Genomic DNA, 26,656 nt, shown 5'->3' on the forward strand with positions numbered 1-26,656 from the left:
GTGTATGATGACCTCCTTTATGTGTAATAAAGGGTGTATTGGAGTGATGGTTCCTTGTAATTTTTGGCAGGTCTTTCACGTAGTGCATAGGCTTTATGAGTGTAGGAGTTCCACTACCTGAACAATTGTACCACAATGTGAATGAGGCCCTCCTTTATGTGATATACAGGTTGTATCAGAGTGCCTCTTCCTTGTAATTTTTGGCAGCACTTGTACTTTATATACAAGTAAATATACAGGAAAAAATGTTTCCTAACAATGTTTCCTCGAAAATCGATTTTATCTTCGGTTTGGTGCGTATTATTGTTAGTCTGTAAAATTGGCGTACTACTCGGACAACATAGTTCCTAGCAGCGACCTGGGAGTCCAAGATGCATCCAGACATCCACCCAATGCTGTTCCCGAACCATTTTAGTGGTGTTTCCATCAATTTCTGATCATTTACTATGAACCAGACACCCTCCCCTCTTCAGAGCAGGGGGTGCCTGGTTTAATGCTCGGGTTCTCCCATTGACTTCCACTGTGCTCTAGTGCTCGGTATGGCACCCGAGCATCCCAGGGTGTTCTACTCAAGCACCTGAGCACTTTGTTGCTCGACCAACACTAGTCCCTATAACTTTTGTTCTGCTTCTCACAGGAGACTCTAAATGACTATTAGTCTGGAAGTCTTGCTGTGTATAAATTAAGCTATTTGTGAATTGGATCGTTTACATTCAATTTAGGGTAGTTGGTTCAAATGATGGCATCCTATCATAGCATGAGTAGGCTATGGGGTTACGATGTAACTTCAAAGGTCCTTTTATAGAGACTGATAATCAAGATGAGCGATTGTAGAAATGTTCGTTCTCAATAATTGTCCATTGTGCCAGCAAATCAATCCATAAATGAACAAATGCTCATTAATCAGGTGATTTTTTTTTTGTCCTGCACCAAAAATCAACATTATTGTGCAGCAGATCTCCTCCTAGCTGAGTAGAAAGAAATCTACATGGGGATGAGCAATTGGTGTAGCAATCACTAGTCTACATACAGAGGAGATGTAATGCTGCATGTAAATGCTTCTCTCACCACCTCTGATAAGCAGGTTTTTATTGGGGGCAGATTCATGTAAAAGGTCCTCCAGGGGGTAGGGAGATTTAATTGTGACCTGCACATGTTTTTTATATTACCACTGTGACTGGCAAGGAGGACTGTAGTCGGGATTTAAAGGGGATGTCTCACTTCAGTAAGTAGCATTTATTATGTACAGAAAGTTAATACAAGCCACTTACTAATGTATTGGTTTTATCCATATTGCCTCCTTTGCTGGCTGGATTTATTTTTCCATCACATTATACATTGCTCGTTTCCATGGTTACAGACCACCCTGAAATGCATCAGTGGTGGTCATGCTTGTATAATATAGGAAAAAGCACTCACCTATGAGCACTCCCACGGTCCTAGCCACCAGAGAGGCTGACGCTTTTTCCTATAGTGTGCAAGCACGGCCACAGCTGATGGATTGCAGGGTGGTCTGTAAACATGGAAACGAGCAGTGCATAATATTACGGAAAAATGAATCCAGCCAGCAAAGGAAGCAATATGGACGATCACAATACATTAGTAAGTGGCTTGTATTAACTTTCTATTCATGACAAATCCCTTTAACCGGTGAGCATAAGTCTTTTTATTATTATATTACATCTCCCTCCCCTTGGGCATGTTAGATGCCTTGGAACAATCAAGAAAATAATAAAGTAATAAAAAATGTACCCATACGCACTACAGTATGTCTGTCCATATTGGAAGCACTGTATGTGCATGAATACGTATCTTCAATCTTTTATTTGTATAAGGCCCGGCTTTCAGTTACAGTGTCCTTATAAAAGATTATTGAAAAAAATATAAGAAATACTAAATAAGCACAACTCAGGGTCAAATATCAATAGCATTGTATGTCACAAAAAGTTAACCATTTAGAATACTCTGAACATAACCAGAGATTAAAACAAATCAACCAAATTATTTGCTGGAAGAAATCTACACTAATGATATATGTACATAAATTCATAAAAACAATACAATTTATATGCATTATATGAATTCATCTATTCTGTGCAGTCAGAACTGTCATTGGCAAGTTGAAGACAAATCAAAGCCATTAAGCTTTGGTCCACAGGGACACAAATATTACCTTTGATGTGCCGCTCTTTGAGTCATTTATATATATTTTAAACCTATCTCAGTAGTCACAGAGATAGAAGGTAAGGCAATAAAAAGAATTTGCTTTATTGTATCCACCAAGAAGAGTACTTTTTATTTCTGAAATTTTAAAAAGAAAAATATGTGCATGTTGAGTCATCAAAATATAATTTAAAAAAAAAAGTAGTAATAAAGACAAACTATAATGGCACAATAAAAATACAGTGCATGTTCAGTATTCAAGCTCCTCACACTGTCTTGAGGACAAAGAAATTAGAGGTCCCTCTCCTCACAAGAATTTCACTGCTGTACCCTCTGAAGATGTAGGAGTCTGCTAAAGGTACAGAGTTAAAGAGGACCTGTCACTGTAAAATGCAATGCAATCTGCAGGCAGCATGTTATAAAGCAGGAGAAATCAAGCAGATTGATGTATAGTTTTGTGTGGAAAGATTCACTAAAACTTGTACCTCCCCCGTGTACAACCATCAGTGACTGACAGCTATCTATGTATACACACTTACACAGAGAATGCTATCAATCACTGATAACACCTCCCTGTGTACAACTCTCAGTGCCTAACAGCTATCTCTGTATACACATGTACACAGAGAATGTTACCAATCACTGATAAGACCTTCCCGTGTACAACTATCAGTGACTGACAGCTATGTATGGATACAGATTTACAGAGAGAATGCTATCAATCACTGATAACACCTCCCCGTGTACAGTTATCAGTGCCTGACTGCCATGTCTGTATACACATGTACACAGAGAATGTTACCAATCACTGATAACACCTTCCCGTGTACAACTATCAGTGACTGACAGCTATATATGGATACAGATTTACACAGAGAATGCTATCAATCACTGTTAACACCTCCCCGTGTACAGTTATCAGTGCCTGACTGCCATCTCTGTATACACATGTACACAGAGAATGTTACCAATCACTGATAACACCTCCCCGTGTACAACTATCAGTGACTGACAGCTATGTATGTATACACACTTACACAGAAAATCCTATCAATCACTGATAACACCTCCCCTGTGTACAACATCAGTGTATACAGATATCTCTGTATACACACTTACACACAGAATGCTATCAATCACTGATAACACCTCCTTCATGTACAACTATTAGTGACTGACACTGACAGCTACCTCTGTATTCACATTTACACAAAGAATGTTACCAAAAACTGATAACACCTCCCTGTGTACAATTATCAGTGACTGACAGATATCTCTGTGTATACACTTACACAGAAAATGCTATTCATAACTGATAACACCTACCTGATGTACAACTATCAGTGACTGACAGCTATCTCTATGCACGCTTACATAGGAAATGCTATCAATTACTGATAACACCTCCCTGTGTACAGCTATCAGTGACTGACATCTATCTCTGTATACACACTTAGACGGAGAATGCTATCAATCACTGATAACACCTCCCCTGTGTACAACTATCAGTGAATGACACCTGTCTCTGTATACACACTTACACAGAGAATGCTATCAATCACTGATACCACCTGCCTGTGTACAGCTATCAGTGACTGACAGATATCTCTGTGTATACACTTACACAGAAAATGCTATTCATAACTGATAACACCTACCTGATGTACAACTATCAGTGACTGACAGCTATCTCTATGCACGCTTACATAGGAAATGCTATCAATTACTGATAACACCTCCCTGTGTACAGCTATCAGTGACTGACATCTATCTCTGTATACACACTTAGACGGAGAATGCTATCAATCACTGATAACACCTCCCCTGTGTACAACTATCAGTGAATGACACCTGTCTCTGTATACACACTTAAACAGAGAATGCTATCAATCACTGATACCACCTGCCTGTGTACAGCTATCAGTGACTGACAGATATCTCTGTGTATACACTTACACAGAAAATGTTATTCATAACTGATAACACCTACCTGATGTACAACTATCAGTGACTGACAGCTATCTCTATGCACGCTTACATAGGAAATGCTATCAATTACTGATAACACCTCCCTGTGTACAGCTATCAGTGACTGACATCTATCTCTATATACACACTTAGACGGAGAATGCCATCAATCACTGATAACACCTCCCCTGTGTACAACTATCAGTGACTGATAGCTATCTATGTATACACATTTACACAGAGAATGCTATCAATCACTGATAACACCTCCCTGTGTACAACTATTAGTGACTGATAGCTATCTATGTATACACACTTACACAGGGAATGCTATCAATCACTTATAATACCTCCCTCATGTACAACTAAAGTCAGAAAAAGTAGAAATATAAATGCAAAAATTACAAGTTTTACTGAATATTTTCCCACAAAATGATATACCAATGTCCTCAGCTTCTCTTGCTGTATAACATGCTGTCTGTGAAAAACTGTACTAACTGTGGTTTGGGAATTTTTTTGGTCCTTGTCAGATATCTGTCTTGATTTTGATTATATAGCTAGTATGCAGATCTATGTGTGTCCATGCCAACAGACTACTAACACACTCTTTATGGTCTAGTCATGCAATCATATGTTTTTACACCTATCCTTTATCTCCTGCTAACAGTCTGTAGATTAGAAAACATATAGGACAGATGTGAGTATAAGAGTCCATTCACACGTCCGTTGTTTCTTTCCTGATCTGTTCCGTTTTTTGCGGAACAGATCTGGACCAGTTCTGTACCCATTCATTTTCAATGGGTCCTGAAAAAAAATCAGACATTGAGCTGTCCGATTTTTTTCAGGACCCATTGAAAATGAATGGGTACAGAACTGGTCCAGATCTGTTCCGCAAAAAACGGAACAGATCGGGAAAGAAACAACGGACATGTGAATGGACCCTTACTGCAAGATTAAATTGCAAAGTGTTTGTAGTATGTTTCCATGGAGACACATAGGTCTGAATAAAAACCATAAATGAACAACAATTTTTTTAGACAAATATTTATTCTAAACATGATGTTAAAAAATTGAAGTAAAAAAATAGTATGTGACATGGTGATGAAATTGTGGGCTATTATTTTTCAAATTCTTCTAAATTCTTCAAATTATATAAAGCATTTTTAACCTTCTTGGTGTTGCTCTCAAATAATTATTTAACAATTACCATCAGAAATAAATACAATTAATTAGAAATATTACTATCAAGTCCAACATCAACAAGTCCTAATGTCCTGGATTCTTAAAGGTGTTTTCATTTATGTCCACTCATTAGATTTTTTTCTGACAATTATGGAGAATTTCACTGATATATGCTGTTTATGGCTTCTGAACAAACTCGTTGTTGAAAGGGTTGTACAGATTAGAACAGATTTTTTTCAGTAACATTAACTGTCTCACCAGTGGGTTATGTCTGGTATTGTAGCTCTACCCCATTCAAGTGAGTGGCTCTGTTCTGAAATACCTGGCACGGCCCATGGCCAACACTGATGCCGTTTCTGGAAAAATAACGTTTCTGCAGAACTTTTTAATAATCCTAACATAATTTACATGAATAAGCTTTGCTGTAGAATTTGGTCTTCCAAAGGTGTCTCGGGCCAACATTGGCTGAAAATGCCTGAAAAAAGATATTGACAGCATTTTGTATTATTGCCCACAGATTGTATTAATCTAAGTTCACATAAAGCCAAGACCTAATCTTTTCTTGATTCTTGTATTTCACTTCCTTACTAGCATTAAATTACATAAACTGAATCGAAATCAATCATGAATATCGCAGCCAGGTTGATCTTCTATCTCATGCTTCTACTAACTCCGTCAAATGCAACTGCACCATCAGTTATTTCAGCTTTTCTTTCTGTCTACCAACCCAGTCATGCTCTTTTCAGACAGGGACCCACAACTTTTACCCTTCAAGATTACTCTTTCTTGCTCTTCATTCACTCAGTACTCCAAGACTTCTCCCATGCTGAACCTATCCTAGTACAGTAAGGGGCACACCTAACAACACTTCTTAGGGCTAGGGCTACTCAGTGACTTGTAGTCACATGATATAAGATCACAATGTAATGCTACAGCATCATATCTAATAATAGGGACTTTTGTCACATTGTGACTAGGGATGAGCGAACTCGAACTGTATAGTTCGGGTTCGTACCGAATTTTGGGGTGTCCGTGACACGGACCCGAACCCGGACATTTTCGTAAAAGTCCGGGTTCGGGTTCGGTGTTCGTCGCTTTCTTCGCGCTTTTGTGACGCTTTCTTGGCGCTTTTTGAAAGGCTGCAAAGCAGCCAATCAACAAGCGTCATACTACTTGCCCCAAGAGGCCATCACAGCCATGCCTACTATTGGCATGGCTGTGATTGGCCAGAGCACCATGTGACCCAGCCTCTATTTAAGCTGGAGTCACATAGCGCCGCCCGTCACTCTGCTCTGATTAGCGTAGGGAGAGGTTGCGGCTGCGACAGTAGGGCGAGATTAGGCAGATTAACTCCTCCAAAGGACTTGATTAACTGATCGATCTGCAGCTGTGGATCATTGAGCTGCTGATCCTCAATTGCTCACTGTTTTTAGGCTGCACAGACCGTTTGTCAGTCTCATTTTTCTGGGGTGATCGGCGGCCATTTTGTGTCTTGTGGTGCGCCAGCACAAGCTGCGACCAAGTGCATTTAACCCTCAATGGTGTGGTTGTTTTTTGGCTAAAGCCTACATCAGGGTGAAGCTGTCACACCAAGTGCATTTAACCAGCAATAGTCTGTTCATTTTTTGGCCATATACAAAATCAGGGGCAAGCTGCGCCTGTCACCAAGTGCATTTAACCCTCAATGGTGTGGTTGTTTTTTGGCTAAAGCCTACATCAGGGTGAAGCTGTCACACCAAGTGCATTTAACCAGCAATAGTCTGTTCATTTTTTGGCCATATACAAAATCAGGGGCAAGCTGCGCCTGTCACCAAGTGCATTTAACCCTCAATGGTGTGGTTGTTTTTTGGCTAAAGCCTACATCAGGGTGAAGCTGTCACACCAAGTGCATTTAACCAGCAATAGTCTGTTCATTTTTTGGCCATATACAAAATCAGGGGCAAGCTGCGCCTGTCACCAAGTGCATTTAACCCTCAATGGTGTGGTTGTTTTTTGGCTAAAGCCTACATCAGGGTGAAGCTGTCACACCAAGTGCATTTAACCAGCAATAGTCTGTTCATTTTTTGGCCATATACAAAATCAGGGGCAAGCTGCGCCTGTCACCAAGTGCATTTAACCCTCAATGGTGTGGTTGTTTTTTGGCTAAAGCCTACATCAGGGTGAAGCTGTCACACCAAGTGCATTTAACCAGCAATAGTCTGTTCATTTTTTGGCCATATACAAAATCAGGGGCAAGCTGCGCCTGTCACCAAGTGCATTTAACCCTCAATGGTGTGGTTGTTTTTTGGCTAAAGCCTACATCAGGGTGAAGCTGTCACACCAAGTGCATTTAACCAGCAATAGTCTGTTCATTTTTTGGCCATATCCCAGTCTAATTCTGTCACTAAATCCATACCGGTCACCCAGCGCCTAAATACTAGGCCTCAAATTTATATCCAGCTAAATCTGTCCCTAGTGCTGTAGCTGGGCGAGTTATTTAGTGTCCGTTCAAGCACATTTCTTGTTCTGGGTTGAAATACAATTCCCAATTTAGCAATTTCATAATTTAGTGGTTCCTGCTATATCAGAGCTATTTGAAATCTATCCCAAAAAGGGTATATAATATTGAAGGTGCACATTGGGTCATTCAGAATAACTTCACACACACCCGCTACTGTGTATTTCCAAGTCTAATTCTGTCACTAAACCCATACCTGTCACCCAGCGCCTAAATACTAGGCCTCAAATTTAAATCCCTCTAAATCTCTCGTTACCCACCGCTGTACTGTTGTTGCTGGGCAAGATATTTAGTGTCCGTCAAAGCACATTTTTTGTTCTGGGTTGAAGTACAATTCCCAATTTAGCAATTTCATAATTTAGTGGTTTCTGCTATATCAGAGCTATTTGAAATCTATCCCTAAAAGGGTATATAATATTGAAGGTGCACATAGGGTCATTCAGAATAACTTCACACACACGCTTCTGTGCATTTCCAAGTCTAATTCTGTCACTAAATCCATACCGGTGACCCAGCGCCTAAATACTAGGCCTCAAATTTAAATCCCTCTAAATCTCTCGTTACCCACCACTGTACTGTTGTTGCTGGGCAAGATATTTAGTGTCCGTCAAAGCACATTTTTTGTTCTGGGTTGAAGTACAATTCCCAATTTAGCAATTTCATAATTTAGTGGTTCCTGCTATATCAGAGCTATTTGAAATCTATCCCTAAAAGGGTATATAATATTGAAGGTGCACATAGGGTCATTCAGAATAACTTCACACACACGCTTCTGTGCATTTCCAAGTCTAATTCTGTCACTAAATCCATACCGGTGACCCAGCGCCTAAATACTAGGCCTCAAATTTAAATCCCTCTAAATCTCTCGTTACCCACCACTGTACTGTTGTTGCTGGGCAAGATATTTAGTGTCCGTCAAAGCACATTTTTTGTTCTGGGTTGAAGTACAATTCCCAATTTAGCAATTTCATAATTTAGTGGTTCCTGCTATATCAGAGCTATTTGAAATCTATCCCAAAAAGGGTATATAATATTGAAGGTGCACATTGGGTCATTCAGAATAACTTCACACACACCCGCTACTGTGTATTTCCAAGTCTAATTCTGTCACTAAACCCATACCTGTCACCCAGCGCCTAAATACTAGGCCTCAAATTTAAATCCCTCTAAATCTCTCGTTACCCACCGCTGTACTGTTGTTGCTGGGCAAGATATTTAGTGTCCGTCAAAGCACATTTTTTGTTCTGGGTTGAAGTACAATTCCCAATTTAGCAATTTCATAATTTAGTGGTTTCTGCTATATCAGAGCTATTTGAAATCTATCCCTAAAAGGGTATATAATATTGAAGGTGCACATAGGGTCATTCAGAATAACTTCACACACACGCTTCTGTGCATTTCCAAGTCTAATTCTGTCACTAAATCCATACCGGTGACCCAGCGCCTAAATACTAGGCCTCAAATTTAAATCCCTCTAAATCTCTCGTTACCCACCACTGTACTGTTGTTGCTGGGCAAGATATTTAGTGTCCGTCAAAGCACATTTTTTGTTCTGGGTTGAAGTACAATTCCCAATTTAGCAATTTCATAATTTAGTGGTTTCTGCTATATCAGAGCTATTTGAAATCTATCCCTAAAAGGGTATATAATATTGAAGGTGCACATAGGGTCATTCAGAATAACTTCACACACACGCTTCTGTGCATTTCCAAGTCTAATTCTGTCACTAAATCCATACCGGTGACCCAGCGCCTAAATACTAGGCCTCAAATTTAAATCCCTCTAAATCTCTCGTTACCCACCGCTGTACTGTTGTTGCTGGGCAAGATATTTAGTGTCCGTCAAAGCACATTTTTTGTTCTGGGTTGAAGTACAATTCCCAATTTAGCAATTTCATAATTTAGTGGTTTCTGCTATATCAGAGCTATTTGAAATCTATCCCTAAAAGGGTATATAATATTGAAGGTGCACATAGGGTCATTCAGAATAACTTCACACACACGCTTCTGTGCATTTCCAAGTCTAATTCTGTCACTAAATCCATACCGGTGACCCAGCGCCTAAATACTAGGCCTCAAATTTAAATCCCTCTAAATCTCTCGTTACCCACCGCTGTACTGTTTTTGCTGGGCAAGATATTTAGTGTCCGTCAAAGCACATTTTTTGTTCTGGGTTGAAGTACAATTCCCAATTTAGCAATTTCATAATTTAGTGGTTCCTGCTATATCAGAGCTATTTGAAATCTATCCCTAAAAGGGTATATAATATTGAAGGTGCACATAGGGTCATTCAGAATAACTTCACACACACGCTTCTGTGCATTTCCAAGTCTAATTCTGTCACTAAATCCATACCGGTGACCCAGCGCCTAAATACTAGGCCTCAAATTTAAATCCCTCTAAATCTCTCGTTACCCACCACTGTACTGTTGTTGCTGGGCAAGATATTTAGTGTCCGTCAAAGCACATTTTTTGTTCTGGGTTGAAGTACAATTCCCAATTTAGCAATTTCATAATTTAGTGGTTCCTGCTATATCAGAGCTATTTGAAATCTATCCCAAAAAGGGTATATAATATTGAAGGTGCACATTGGGTCATTCAGAATAACTTCACACACACCCGCTACTGTGTATTTCCAAGTCTAATTCTGTCACTAAACCCATACCTGTCACCCAGCGCCTAAATACTAGGCCTCAAATTTAAATCCCTCTAAATCTCTCGTTACCCACCGCTGTACTGTTGTTGCTGGGCAAGATATTTAGTGTCCGTCAAAGCACATTTTTTGTTCTGGGTTGAAGTACAATTCCCAATTTAGCAATTTCATAATTTAGTGGTTTCTGCTATATCAGAGCTATTTGAAATCTATCCCTAAAAGGGTATATAATATTGAAGGTGCACATAGGGTCATTCAGAATAACTTCACACACACGCTTCTGTGCATTTCCAAGTCTAATTCTGTCACTAAATCCATACCGGTGACCCAGCGCCTAAATACTAGGCCTCAAATTTAAATCCCTCTAAATCTCTCGTTACCCACCGCTGTACTGTTGTTGCTGGGCAAGATATTTAGTGTCCGTCAAAGCACATTTTTTGTTCTGGGTTGAAGTACAATTCCCAATTTAGCAATTTCATAATTTAGTGGTTCCTGCTATATCAGAGCTATTTGAAATCTATCCCAAAAAGGGTATATAATATTGAAGGTGCACATTGGGTCATTCAGAATAACTTCACACACACCCGCTACTGTGTATTTCCAAGTCTAATTCTGTCACTAAACCCATACCTGTCACCCAGCGCCTAAATACTAGGCCTCAAATTTAAATCCCTCTAAATCTCTCGTTACCGCTGTACTGTTGTAGCTGGGAAAGTTATTTAGTGCCCGTCAAAGCACATTTTTTGTTCTGGGTTGAAGTACAATTCCCAATTTAGCAATTTCATAATTTAGTGGTTCCTGCTATATCAGAGCTATTTGAAATCTATCCCAAAAAGGGTATATAATATTCAAGGTGCACATTGGGTCATTCAGAATAACTTCACACACACGCTTCTGTGCATTTCCAAGTCTAATTCTGTCACTAAATCCATACCGGTCACCCAGCGCCTAAATACTAGGCCTCAAATTTATATCCCGCTGAATTTGGATACAATACATTGGGCCAAATAATATATTTGTTGTTGTGGTGAACCATAACAATGAGAAAAACATCTAGTAAGGGACGCGGACGTGGACATGGTCGTGGTGGTGTTAGTGGACCCTCTGGTGCTGGGAGAGGACGTGGCCGTTCTGCCACATCCACACGTCCTAGTGTACCAACTACCTCAGGTCCCAGTAGCCGCCAGAATTTACAGCGATATATGGTGGGGCCCAATGCCGTTCTAAGGATGGTAAGGCCTGAGCAGGTACAGGCATTAGTCAATTGGGTGGCCGACAGTGGATCCAGCACGTTCACATTATCTCCCACCCAGTCTTCTGCAGAAAGCGCACAGATGGCGCCTGAAAACCAACCCCATCAGTCTGTCACATCACCCCCATGCATACCAGGGAAACTGTCTCAGCCTCAAGTTATGCAGCAGTCTCTTATGCTGTTTGAAGACTCCGCTGGCAGGGTTTCCCAAGGGCATCCACCTAGCCCTTCCCCAGCGGTGAAAGACATAGAATGCACTGACGCACAACCACTTATGTTTCCTGATGATGAGGACATGGGAATACCACCTCAGCATGTCTCTGATGATGACGAAACACAGGTGCCAACTGCTGCGTCTTTCTGCAGTGTGCAGACTGAACAGGAGGTCAGGGATCAAGACTGGGTGGAAGACGATGCAGGGGACGATGAGGTCCTAGACCCCACATGGAATGAAGGTCGTGCCACTGACTTTCACAGTTCGGAGGAAGAGGCAGTGGTGAGACCGAGCCAACAGCGTAGCAAAAGAGGGAGCAGTGGGCAAAAGCAGAACACCCGCCGCCAAGAGACTCCGCCTGCTACTGACCGCCGCCATCTGGGACCGAGCACCCCAAAGGCAGCTTCAAGGAGTTCCCTGGCATGGCACTTCTTCAAACAATGTGCTGACGACAAGACCCGAGTGGTTTGCACGCTGTGCCATCAGAGCCTGAAGCGAGGCATTAACGTTCTGAACCTGAGCACAACCTGCATGACCAGGCACCTGCATGCAAAGCATGAACTGCAGTGGAGTAAACACCTTAAAACCAAGGAAGTCACTCAGGCTCCCCCTGCTACCTCTTCTGCTGCTGCCGCCTCGGCCTATTCTGCTGCTGCCGCCTCGGCCTCTTCCTCCGCCTCTGGAGGAACGTTGGCACCTGCCGCCCAGCAAACAGGGGATGTACCACCAACACCACCACCACCACCTCCGTCACCAAGCGTCTCAACCATGTCACACGCCAGCGTTCAGCTCTCCATCTCACAAACATTTGATAGAAAGCGTAAATTCCCACCTAGCCACCCTCGATCCCTGGCCCTGAATGCCAGCATTTCTAAACTACTGGCCTATGAAATGCTGTCATTTAGGCTGGTGGACACAGACAGCTTCAAACAGCTCATGTCGCTTGCTGTCCCACAGTATGTTGTTCCCAGCCGGCACTACTTCTCCAAGAGAGCCGTGCCTTCCCTGCACAACCAAGTATCCGATAAAATCAAGTGTGCACTGCGCAACGCCATCTGTAGCAAGGTCCACCTAACCACAGATACGTGGACCAGTAAGCACGGCCAGGGACGCTATATCTCCCTAACTGCACACTGGGTAAATGTAGTGGCAGCTGGGCCCCAGGCGGAGAGCTGTTTGGCGCACGTCCTGCCGCCGCCAAGGATCGCAGGGCAACATTCTTTGCCTCCTGTTGCCACCTCCTCCTTCTCGGCTTCCTCCTCCTCTTCTTCCACCTGCTCATCCAGTCAGCCACACACCTTCACCACCAACTTCAGCACAGCCCGGGGTAAACGTCAGCAGGCCATTCTGAAACTCATATGTTTGGGGGACAGGCCCCACACCGCACAGGAGTTGTGGCGGGGTATTGAACAACAGACCGACGAGTGGTTGCTGCCGGTGAGCCTCAAGCCCGGCCTGGTGGTGTGTGATAATGGGCGAAATCTCGTTGCAGCTCTGGGACTAGCCAATTTGACGCACATCCCTTGCTTGGCGCATGTGCTGAATTTGGTGGTGCAGAAGTTCATTCACAACTACCCCGACATGTCAGAGCTGCTGCATAAAGTGCGGGCCGTCTGTTCGCGCTTCCGGCGTTCACATCCTGCCGCTGCTCGCCTGTCTGCGCTACAGCGTAACTTCGGCCTTCCCGCTCACCGCCTCATATGCGACGTGCCCACCAGGTGGAACTCCACCTTGCACATGCTGGACAGACTGTGCGAGCAGCAGCAGGCCATAGTGGAGTTTCAGCTGCAGCACGCACGGGTCAGTCGCACTACAGAACAGCACCACTTCACCACCAATGACTGGGCCTCCATGCGAGACCTGTGTGCCCTGTTGCGCTGTTTCGAGTACTCCACCAACATGGCCAGTGGCGATGACACCGTTATCAGCGTTACAATACCACTTCTATGTCTCCTTGAGAAAACACTTAGGGCGATGATGGAACAGGAGGTGGCCCAGGAGGAGGAGGAGGAGGATGAGGAAGAGGGGTCATTTTTAGCACTTTCAGGCCAGTCTCTTCGAAGTGACTCAGAGGGAGGTTTTTTGCAACAGCAGAGGCCAGGTACAAATGTGGCCAGCCAGGGCCCACTACTGGAGGACGAGGAGGACGAGGATGAGGAGGAGGTGGAGGAGGATGAGGATGAAGCATGGTCACAGCGGGGTGGCACCCAACGCAGCTCGGGTCCATCACTGGTGCGTGGCTGGGGGGAAAGGCAGGACGATGACGATACGCCTCCCACAGAGGACAGCTTGTCCTTACCCCTGGGCAGCCTGGCACACATGAGCGACTACATGCTGCAGTGCCTGCGCAACGACAGCAGAGTTGCCCACATTTTAACCTGTGCGGACTACTGGGTTGCCACCCTGCTGGATCCACGCTACAAAGACAATGTGCCCACCTTACTTCCTGCACTGGAGCGTGATAGGAAGATGCGCGAGTACAAGCGCACGTTGGTAGACGCGCTACTGAGAGCATTCCCAAATGTCACAGGGGAACAAGTGGAAGCCCAAGGCCAAGGCAGAGGAGGAGCAAGAGGTCGCCAAGGCAGCTGTGTCACGGCCAGCTCCTCTGAGGGCAGGGTTAGCATGGCAGAGATGTGGAAAACTTTTGTCAACACGCCACAGCTAACTGCACCACCACCTGATACGCAACGTGTTAGCAGGAGGCAACATTTCACTAACATGGTGGAACAGTACGTGTGCACACCCCTCCACGTACTGACTGATGGTTCGGCCCCATTCAACTTCTGGGTCTCTAAATTGTCCACGTGGCCAGAGCTAGCCTTTTATGCCTTGGAGGTGCTGGCCTGCCCGGCAGCCAGCGTTTTGTCTGAACGTGTATTCAGCACGGCAGGGGGCGTCATTACAGACAAACGCAGCCGCCTGTCTACAGCCAATGTGGACAAGCTGACGTTCATAAAAATGAACCAGGCATGGATCCCACAGGACCTGTCCGTCCCTTGTCCAGATTAGACATTAACTACCTCCCCATAACCATATATTATTGGACTCCAGGGCACTTCCTCATTCAATCCTATTTTTATTTTCATTTTACCATTATATTGCGATGCTACCCAAAGTTGAATGAACCTCTCCTCTGCCTGTGTGCTAGGCCTAAATATATGCCAATGGACTGTTGCAGTGGTGGCTGACATGAAGCCTGATTCTCTGCTATGACATGCAGACTAATTCTCTGCTGACATGAAGCCAGATTGTCTGTTACGGGACCTCTCTCCTCTGCCTGGGTGCTGGGCCTAAATTTATGACAATGGACTGTTGCAGTGGTGGCTGACGTGAAGCCTGATTCTCTGCTATGACATGCAGACTGATTCTCTGCTGACATGAAGCCAGATCGTCTGTTACGGGACCTCTCTGCTCTGCCTGTGTGCTAGGCCTAAATATATGCCAATGGACTGTTGCAGTGGTGGGTGACGTGAAGCCTCATTCTCTGCTATGACATGCAGACTGATTCTCTGCTGACATGAAGCCAGATTGTCTGTTACGGGACCTCTCTGCTCTGCCTGTGTGCTAGGCCTAAATATATGCCAATGGACTGTTGCAGTGGTGGGTGACGTGAAGCCTCATTCTCTGCTATGACATGCAGACTGATTCTCTGCTGTCATGAAGCCAGATTGTCTGTTACGGGACCTCTCTGCTCTGCCTGTGTGCTAGGCCTAAATATATGCCAATGGACTGTTGCAGTGGTGGGTGACGTGAAGCCTCATTCTCTGCTATGACATGCAGACTGATTCTCTGCTGACATGAAGCCAGATTGTCTGTTACGGGACCTCTCTGCTCTGCCTGTGTGCTAGGCCTAAATATATGCCAATGGACTGTTGCAGTGGTGGGTGACGTGAAGCCTCATTCTCTGCTATGACATGCAGACTGATTCTCTGCTGTCATGAAGCCAGATTGTCTGTTACGGGACCTCTCTGCTCTGCCTGTGTGCTAGGCCTAAATATATGCCAATGGACTGTTGCAGTGGTGGGTGACGTGAAGCCTCATTCTCTGCTATGACATGCAGACTAATTCTCTGCTGACATGAAGACAGATTCTCTGTTACGGGACCTCTCTCCTCTGCCTGTGTGTGTGCTGGGCCTAAATATATGCCAATGGACTGTTGCAGTGGTGGCTGACGTGAAGCCTCATTCTCTGCTATGACATGCAGACTGATTCTCTGCTGACATGAAGCCAGATTCTCTGTTACGGGACCTCTCTCCTCTGCCTGTGTGTGTGCTGGGCCTAAATATATGCCAATGGACTGTTGCAGTGGTGGCTGACGTGAAGCCTCATTCTCTGCTATGACATGCAGACTGATTCTCTGCTGACATGAAGCCAGATTCTCTGTTACGGGACCTCTCTCCTCTGCCTGTGTGTGTGCTGGGCCTAAATATATGCCAATGGACTGTTGCAGTGGTGGCTGACGTGAAGCCTCATTCTCTGCTATGACATGCAGACTGATTCTCTGCTGACATGAAGCCAGATTCTCTGTTACGGGACCTCTCTCCTCTGCCTGTGTGCTAGGCCTAAATATATGCCAATGGACTGTTGCAGTGGTGGCTGACGTGAAGCCTCATTCTCTGCTATGACATGCAGACTAATTCTCTGCTGACATGAAGACAGATTCTCTGTTACGGGACCTCTCTCCTCTGCCTGGGTGCCGGGGCCTAAATATCTGAGAATGGACTGTTCCAGTGGTGGGTGACGGGAAGCCAGATTCTCTGCTATGGAACCTCTCTCCAATTGATTTTGGTTAATTTTTATTTATTTAATTTTTATTTTAATTAATTTCCCTATCCACATTTGTTTGCAGGGGATTTACCTACATGTTGCTGCCTTTTGCAGCCCTCTAGCCCTTTCCTGGGCTGTTTTACAGCCGTTTTAGTGCCGAAAAGTTCGGGTCCCCATTGACTTCAATGGGGTTCGGGTTCGGGACGAAGTTCGGATCGGGTTCGGATCCCGAACCCGAACATTTCCGGGATGTTCGGCCGAACTTCTCGAACCCGAACATCCAGGTGTTCGCTCAACTCTAATTGTGACCCACAAATTGCAACAATGTCAACACGAGACCACAATCCCAACTTGTTCATTATTATTAGATGTGATTGGAAGCACTATATGTTCATTCTTAAAGGGGTTGGCGACTTTCTGGCTTCTGTTGACCAATCTGTTTGTAAGATGATTATATGACACTAATATTGTCTTTATTGAAATTCTGCAACATTTTCTACATTTCATAAGGTATGTCCCCTTGCTGCACAGAGTTCCTGTCCATAAAATGGCTGCTGAGGGAGGGTCATGTGACCAGGCAAATCACTCAATCTCCTCCATTGCAATACATTGCACCTGTCACCCACACTTGCTCTCTGGGGAGTTTAGTGCACGTTCAGTTTGTTAGAATAGAGGAAGTTAAGTAATGGCAGCCGCCATCTTATGGACAGGACCTTTATGCAGACAGCAAATAAGATTTGTCCAACAAGGGAATATGGTTTATGAAATATAGCAAATGGTGCAGAATAACAATAAAGACTATACTAGCAAGTGCTGTATAACATTTCACATATAAATTGGTCAACAGTCGACAGAAAGTGACCAACCCATTTAATATCAGGCAGGTCCTAACACTATTATTATGAATAATTATTGTTAGCCATTAATAGTAGCAGCATATCATTACCCTGATCATTATAAAACTAACGTAACTAGTTTCACTATACATAATACACTATATATAATACACACATATTGTACACTATATCCCTGTCATATGGACAGCTTTCTGACCTCCATTCTCCATTTCTCAGTTTGTTCACAGTTCGCCAAGGGAGTGTACGCCATATTTGGATTCTATGATCGGAAGACAGTCAACATGCTGACATCATTCTGTGGTGCTCTCCACGTTTGTTTTATCACCCCCAGCTTCCCCGTAGCCACATCCAATCAGTTTGTTCTACAGCTAAGACCGGAACTACAGGACGCTCTTATTAGTGTTATCGAATTTTACAAGTGGAAAAAGTTTGTGTACATCTATGATGCAGACCGAGGTAAGATGGATCCTGGTCAAAGTCTGGCATAAGATCATAGTCATTAGCGGAGGAAAGGATGAATCAGGTTTAGTATATATATATATATATATATATATATTATAGTAATTACAATATAAACATTGCAGAGCTTTCATAGGACACTGTAAATGATGTATTCCTCCATAGACGTGATGTATTAAAACAGAATGTCTGTAATAACGCATTCAATGGAACCGTAATTTTTTTTTTTACATATGATTATGATAGAAAGAACCTTTGCATTGATCTTTATGAAAGCAAAGACATGTGGAGGTACAATAGTGTCATGTAAGCTTGTCTGAGTGGTGTTTCATTTGAGATCGATGTCATGTCACTTTTAGGTCTGTTTTTGCATTGTATGGTTGCACCAAATTTATGAAATGAATCACAATTTTCATGTATTTGGTGCAACTGAATTGTGTCGCATGACTTAGTCTTAGAAAATACACCAGGGGGGGCGTCCTAGTATAGGAGGAGACTTTTCCCGCATTTCTAGGGTCGCAGATAGTAAATGTGCCATAATTCAGGTCTAATCACACTTTTCTGCCATAAACATAGACCATTTTGAAAAGTGGCATATCTCCAAAATGTCTCCAAAAAAAAGGTCACAATTGGAACGTTGTGCGACATTTTTACGCCAAATACCTGGCGTACGTTCGCTGTCTTGTTTGATAAATGTTCCCCATAATCTTTACTTTAGATATAGACATTTATGTAAGTCTATCCTGTGTATAGCGCTGCAGAATATGTCATTTTTATGAATATTACTAGAAGTGATCAATATTAAATTGCAAAGGTCTAAATTTGAGGCAGGCTGTTCCCCTCAGGCCAGTTCTATTGGCAAAGTAGTATAAGTAATTGCTTCGTCACATTTTTTTATCCTATGGCAGAAAGTACATGGTGATTCATAACTTCATCTCTTATAACTCTTCTATTTCCAGGACTATCTGTCCTCCAAAAAGTACTGGATACAGCAGCAGAGAAAAACTGGCAAGTGACAGCAGTGAACATACTCACTACCACCGAGGAAGGCTACCGCCTGCTCTTTCAGGATCTGGACAAAAGCAAAGATCGTCAGGTTGTAATAGATTGTGAGTCGGAACGACTGAATGCCATCCTCACCCAGGTAGTGTTAACATTATCCGCAAAGACATCTGACTACTTCTAAGTTAAAACATGTTTGGAACAATGGCTACCAACTTTATTTAAATTGGCTGAATACATAAAGAAAATCTGTCTGGTGAGTTTTGCTTCTTATCTGATCAAGGAAGTAAAGGTGAGCTCTGTGATATATAGATTTTTATATGATTTGGAGCAAGATTTCTGAGTAAACCCTGATAGGACTCCTAGGAGAGACAGTGAGAGTCCTGATTATTCCGCCTACACACAGTGATTGACAGTTTCTCTGTACACACTGACACCGGACAGCTGACAATCATATTGTGTGTTACAGTAACCAGGACTCTGTTTGTACTCATAAATCCTGCTCTAAATGCTATGTGACACAGAGCTCACATTCTCTCCCTCTATCAAATCCTACTCCCAGATATGGCAGCAGAAATCACCTGACAGGTTTGCTTTAAATGGTCAATGTAATTTTAGCAAACTTTGCATAAATTAATAGTACAAGCAAGATATTTAATATTTTATCTTATTAGAGAAACATGTGACTTATTCTTCCCCTCCTTCTGCATCCTGAAATGGACAATTACCCTCAATTCATAGCTAAAATATGCCTTGAGAGACGACATGGACTATTATCTCATTGAGAGAACCAGTTTAATGTTGCCCATAGAAGTCTGTGGAGAAGGGAAGGAAAAAAGGAGGGGTGAGCTGCTGGAGGAAAACAGAAGCACAGGCACAGAAAAATGCTGCTGCTGGCTTTTATAACATTTCTATCTCACTTCATCTACACTGTTCATTACTGTTGTAAAACGTCCTCCGTGCTACTGCTTCTGAAGCTATTAGAGATGAGCGAATTTCTCAAAAATTCTATTTGAGCCGGTTCGCCAAATATTCCAAAAAGATTAGATTTGATCCGAATTTATTTGAGGCCAATTAAAAAACAGCTATTTCCTGGCTGCAGAGAGCCAGTATAGTGGTGTAGAACACTGTGCCTTGCAGTAACACGCATAGGGAGTCTTCTGTAGTAGTGAAACAATACTGTGAGTCAGTATGATATGCATATGACAGGCGTCGCTCTTAGAATCACTGCACACTTCACTTATTTGGGCATTTTTCGGGGCCAAAACTGACCAAATAACTCAAGTGTGAACTCAGCCTTACAGGTCAATGTTAGTGCCAGGTATAAAGAACCGTGCAGAGGTCCAAGATCCTACTGTAGCATGAAAGAGCACGCTCCTTTTACACCGTTGTCAGCTGATTCTACATAGATGTCTACAGAACCTGTTCTATTAAACGTCTATACAATTAGAGACCCCCTAACAGAGTGGAGAGGGTGTCAGCAGCAAGTTTGTGTTGACGTCACTGATTATTTTGCCCTACCTCAGATCCGTCAGAACAATAACCCCCCAAAAAACGGTTCCTGTCTTTTGAGCATCCTCCCTCTGTCAGCATTTGGTCAGTAATCCATCAGTATTGCTAAAGCCAAAAAAAAAACAAAAAAACAGTAGTGGATCCAAAACAGAAATGACACGTGACTGAAATATTTGCATGTCTTTTGTGTTTTTTATCTACTCCTGCTTTTGGCTACCAAATCATAACCGAATTCTGATGGGACCATACAGGCCTTACAGCTGCTACACAGACAGGATCTGTTGTGCATCAAATTTTTCCTTCCTTCTGACAGATTAGAAGAAGGGTCAAAAAAATTATATCAACCAGGCCAAAAAGGCTAAATAGGGGCCCAGTCATGGAGTGGGGAGGCTGGGAGAACAGCTTGAGAAGTCCATAAAGTGGCCCAATGACATAGTGTTGAGTTATCAGCAGCATTAAGAGGGCACAGAGTGGCGCAGTGACAGTGTTGGACGCAGAGTTGGACGCAGCATGAGGAGACCACAGAGTGGCAAGGTGACATAGTGTGGAGGTGGCAGCAGCATGAGGAGACCACAGACTGGCAAGATGACATAGTGTGGAAGTGGCAGCACCAGCAGCATGAGGAGACCATAGAGTGCCCCATTTACATAGTGTAGAAGTGGCAGCAGCATGAGGAAGCCACAGAGTGGCCCAGTGACATAGTGTTGAGTTAGCAGCAGTATGAGGAGGCCACAGATTGGCAAGGTGTCATAGTGTGGAGGTGACAGCACTATAAGGAGGCCACAGACTGGAAAGATTATATAATGTGGAGGTGGCAGCAGCATGGGGAGGTCACAGACTGGCAAAGTGACATAGTGTGGAAGTGGCAGCAGCAGCATGAGGAGACCATAGAGTGTTCTATTTACATAGTGTGGAGGTGGCAGCAGCATGAGGAAGCCACAGAGTGGCCCAGTGACATAGTGTTGGTTTGGCAGCAGCACGAGGAGGCCACAGACTGGACTGGCAAGGTGACATAGTGTGGAGGTGGCAGCAGGAGCAGCAGCATAAGAAGGCCACAGAGTGGCCCAGTGACATAGTGTTGAGTTAGCAGCAGCATGAGTAGGTCACAGACTGGAAAGATGACATAGTGTGGAGGTGGCAGCAGCATGAGGAGACCATAAAGTGGTCCATTTATATAGTGTGGAGGTGGCAGCAGCATGAGGAGACCACAGACTGGCAAGGTGACATAGAGTGCAGGTGGCAGCAGCAGCATGAGGAGGCCACAGACTGGCAAGGTGACATAGTGTGGATATGGCAGCAGCAGGAGGAGGCCACAGAGTGACCCATTCACATAGTGTTGAGGTGTCAGCAGCATGAGGAAGCCACAGAGTGGCCCAGTGACAGGGTTGAGTTAGTAGAAGCATGAGGAGGCCACAGAGTGGCCCAGTGACATAGTGTTGAGTTAGCAGCAGCATGAGGAGGCCACAGACTGGCAAGATGACATGGTGTGGAGGTGGCAGCTTCAGCAGCATGAGGAGACCATAGAGTGGTCTATTTACATAGTGTGGAGGTGGCAGCAGCATGAGGAAGCCAAAGAGTGGCCCAGTGACATAGTGTTGAGTAAGCAGCAGCATGGGGAGGCCACAGACTGGTAAGGTGACATAGTGTGGAGGTGGCAGCTGCAGAAGCAGCATGAGAAAGCCGCAAAGTGGCCCAGTGACATAGTGTTGAGTTAGAAGCAACATGAGGAGGCCACAGAGTGGCACAGTGACATAGTGTTGAGTTAGCAGCAGCATAAGGAGGCCACAGACTGGCAAGGTGACATAGTGTGGAGGTGGCAGCAGCATGAGGAGGCCACAGACTGGCAAGGTGACATAGTGTGGAGGTGGCAGCAGCAGCATGAGGAGGCCACAGAGTGGCACAATGACAGAATGTGGAGGTGACATAGTGTAGAGGTGGCAGCAGCAACAGCATGAGGAGGCCAGAGACTGGCAAGGTGGCATAGCGTGGAGGTGGCAGCAGCAGCAGCATAAGAAAGCCGCAAAGTGGCCCAGTGACATAGTGTTGAGTTAGCAGCAGCATGAGGGGTCACAGAGTGGCCCAGTGACAGTGTTGAGTTAGCAGAATCATGATGAGGCCACAGAGTGGCACAGTGACATAGTGTTAAGTTAGCAGCAGCATGAGGAGGCCACAGACTGGCAAGATGACATAGTGTGGAGGTGGCAGCAGCAGCAGCATGAGGAGGCCACAGAGTAGCACAATGACAGAATGTGGAGGTGGCAGCAGCAGCATGGGGAGGCCACAGACTGGCAAGGTGACATAGTGTAGAGGTGAGGCTATTTATAGGGCTGTGACATCACAGGGCTGGCTGGCTGCTGATTGGCTGCATGCATGGCATTGTGGGTGATCCCTCGTTCACAGAGTTCTTTGCTCCATCTCCTAACACTTGCAGCAGCCGTTTTAGGAAAAAATGTGATTCGTTTCCACGAAGCGTCAGGAAATTCGGATTCTGTGCAAAACATTTTTTTCCCTGAAATTTGGATCAAAATTCCACTTTGTTCACTTTGATTTGCTCATCTATAGAAGCTATGCACAGAATCTCCTCTTCTCTCTGTGCTGTGTATGGAAGATATAATAGTAGCTAGTCTCCACCTACTAGCTCAGGGAAAACCTGACAAATAGAGGTAGAGCCTGCAGAGGGTAAATTGGCTGATAAATGCAGACTACTAAGTCATATAATGGCCAGAAATAGTATTAGTACTCATGTACACACATGACAGCCTATTCATCATTTGTTTCTTATGAAACTGTAGTAAAATTACAATCTGAGACCCACTGGAGATAGGAACTGTTATGAATAGGGAATATTTGTGTTACCATCACTGAAGCTGATATTGGACTATGCATAGTTCAGTTCTGTAATGCTAACAAGCACAGTTCTGTACCTGCTATGATCCTGACCCAGCAGCCAAGAGACAGTTAAGGTATATTCACAAGTGGCAGATTTGTTGCAGAAATTACTCATCTAATGTGGTTTGCAGAAACCCATGCATGTGTTGCAAACTCTACTCAACTGTATGGAGCAGAATTCCAGTTGCAGAAAATTAGGCATCAAATCTTTGCACAACGTTTAAGGTATGTTCCCATATGATGGATATGCCGCATATTTGCTGTAGTGGATTTTCTTGCAGCAGGCCTACAGCATTGTACATTTTAAGTAATCTCATCCACACGTTGTATAAAAAATCCACAGAGCAAATAGACCTGTGGTGCAGATTTGAAGTCTGCAGAATTTCAATTTACGTTGCGGATCTTAAACACGCATGTCACCCTTTGCAATGGAGTGGGTGAAATCCACAGCCTTTTCTGTGGCAGTAACAACAGCATCTAAACCATGCGGTTTGTGCTGTGGTTTTGCTCGCGTTTTGTGCCACACATCCATTGCTAAATCTGTGGATGTACCCTTATAGGGGTTCTCCAGCTTTAAAGAAATTTCGGCAGCTTCCCCCCCCCCCGTCGGACCTGTTGAGGGAAGCATACGTACCTGCTGCCCACATCTCAGTTCCAACTCTTTCGGTTGGACGTCCTCCAGTTTTCTCATTGGCAACTTCCGCAGTGAATGGAGGTTATAAGTGTCACTGGGGCACATTGTGTTTGGGAGAACCAACAACCCCTTTAATGTACCGTTTTGCATACTTTTTCCCAGGGGCACTGGCAATATGACTCTCTACATAAACTGGGTCTCCATGAGTTATGATATTTCCATCCCTTGTATATGGCACCTGGTTGTTTCTGTCTCTTTTAAAGGATATGCCATCAATGTCCGCTTCTGGGACCTGCTCATTTCTCCAGAAGTAAAGGACAGCACTCTGCGCATGTGTGGTGTGCATTCCATTCACTTCTATAGGAGCCCCATGGTGCTGAATGGAGAACACACCCTGCATGCATGGCTGTCTATCTATTCTCAGCTATGGGTCTGCAAGAAATAGCCGAGTGCTCAGCTATTTTCGGAACTCCCGTAGAACGGAATGGGATTTGGCCGAGTTTGCTCATGCATTCTACTTGACTTTAGGAGGTCCATTCTTGAATAGGAGCGTGTCACAGTAGTGGGACCCACACCTATCTGACATTGATGGCATATCTTAGCGATACGCCATCAATGTCTGAAATGGGAATACCCCTTTAAGCCATTCTCCGGTTCATTATGTTCTCATGTCATTATTTTTTCTGACCACACATTCAGTTATGCAAGGCTTTAGAACGCCTACACAATTTTCCACAATGTGTTCAGTGAAGCTGTGATAGTAATTAACCAGATTTCTCTTCCTTGCAGATCATCAAGCTAGAAAAAAACATTGTCGGATATCATTATATTCTTGCAAACCTGGTAAGTGAAGTATAGGATTTTAGAGAAATTTGCAGAGGCGGGTTACACTGTTGGAGTTTGTTCTGTGCTGGGCCATTGTGCAAATGGAAGCATTGTTGAGAAGCATGTGGTGAACGCATTACTTCGCATGTGTTGCCAAAGGAACTAACGAACAATGCTGTGGCACAGCGTTCTATGCATGCTAGCAGCTGCTACGTAATTGTAGTCTTTGTTAAGAAAACAAAATAACAAATATTTCCAATTTGTACAGAACTTACAGTCTACAATAGATGTCTTCGATTCATTTACTTGAAATGCAGCAAGCAAATTGCTCGTAACAACAGATGATCTTCAGTATTTTAGAATAAGTTATAAAAGATAATGAGGTTAGGGCTAGAAAAAAACAATGAATGCAACACATCAGGAGATGAATAATGTACTTTATATGTTCCTTTATAACTATCTTCACTGTGAGAAATTATTTGCTCACTTTTTATTGTAAATTTCTGCTTGAGTCAACACAAACCCAGTTTTTGAATCATTACTGCCTTAGACAACCCCTATCCATTTGTCCTATTAGGGCTTAGGGACCTCTTATCTATCAGGCAGAATAGAGAACCTCTACAAATTGTGAACTCACAATATGACTTGTCTGTGCAGTATACAGTTTGGACATTGGCCCATTTAAATGGATTGTTTGCATTTCCACTATAGTTGATAACATCCAATTTAGGGTTCCGAAAGCATGAAACTTTCCCACGATCAACTTATCTTTTTAGGGCCTTTTCCATAAGAAAAGTTTGGACAGACCAAACAACCCCTAATATCATATCCTCCAAGTATAACAGTCATGCCCCATTAAATATAGTTTATATTGGTCTTTCACATATTGGGTGGGCCCATATTTTGACCCATTAATAGTCCCCATCCCCAGTCTATGATGTCCACCATAAGGCAAACCAATCTAAAGCTAACATTTCAGAGGATCACTTGCTAGAATTGTCATTGTTTTTACTATTCATCCATACGGACCATGTAAACATTATGTGAAAAACTTGTATTTGTCTTGCATAAGAGGGTGACGGTAAAACTCATTTTAAAGATGAGCCCTATTCTATTCCTCTGGTTGGTTCAAATCTGCTTTATCAAACTCTGACCATGAAGTAAAAGGCCACCGTAATGTTTTACCAAAAACCTGTGTGCCAATGAAAGAAAAAAAAGTTAAAAAGGCATAACAAGGGTTCTTCAAGCTACTGCCAACAAATAGAGAATACTTTGAGTCTTTTCAGTAATGGCAAAATAACCTCAAGGGCAAAGCAACTCTGATGACACATTCATATGCTATGAACTGATGTTGTTATACACAAATTGTCATTTTTCATTTTTTAGGGATTCATGGACATTGAATTACAGAAATTTAAAGACGCAGGAGCCAACGTAACAGGTTTTCAACTGGTCAACTACACGGATGCCAGGGTGTCTCAGATCTTACAGCAGTGGAAAAACTATGATGGCCGAGAACAACCTCGTGTGGACTGGAAGAAACCAAAGGCAAGTTTTTGAGTCTCAATTTCTGACGTTACAGTATACAATTAGGATACTGGAAACCATAGCAAAGTCAGAAGGATACCCACTTCTCCTAGTGGTAGTTTATGTCTCCATACCATCCATCTTCTGAAAAGATAAAGGCTTGGGGCTTGTTTCTTTGAGAAGGATGGAGTTTTAGCTATTTTGCTATCATTGTGGTACTTGTGGGAGGGTAAATGTGCAGGTTACCATGAAA

General features: G+C 43.4%; 1 protein-coding gene across 4 annotated transcripts in view; it reads left to right on the forward strand.

Annotated features, from left to right (window-relative positions):
- Nucleotides 1-26,656, forward strand: part of GRIA1 (glutamate ionotropic receptor AMPA type subunit 1) — a 294,490-nt gene that overhangs the window by 160,822 nt on the left and 107,012 nt on the right. For 3 of the 4 annotated variants that reach the window (XM_044277881.1, XM_044277880.1, XM_044277882.1), the window contains exons 3-6: nt 17,772-18,011; nt 18,974-19,158; nt 24,841-24,894; nt 26,263-26,424. In XM_044277881.1, the coding sequence (XP_044133816.1) occupies nt 17,772-18,011; nt 18,974-19,158; nt 24,841-24,894; nt 26,263-26,424 (641 nt within the window). Of the gene's footprint in view, nt 1-17,771; nt 18,012-18,973; nt 19,159-24,840; nt 24,895-26,262; nt 26,425-26,656 lie in introns of those variants that run through there. The other variant, XM_044277884.1, reaches the window with a different exon arrangement.

The sequence above is a fragment of the Bufo gargarizans genome, chromosome 2 (assembly GCF_014858855.1).
Source record: "Bufo gargarizans isolate SCDJY-AF-19 chromosome 2, ASM1485885v1, whole genome shotgun sequence".
Lineage (NCBI taxonomy): Eukaryota > Metazoa > Chordata > Amphibia > Anura > Bufonidae > Bufo > Bufo gargarizans.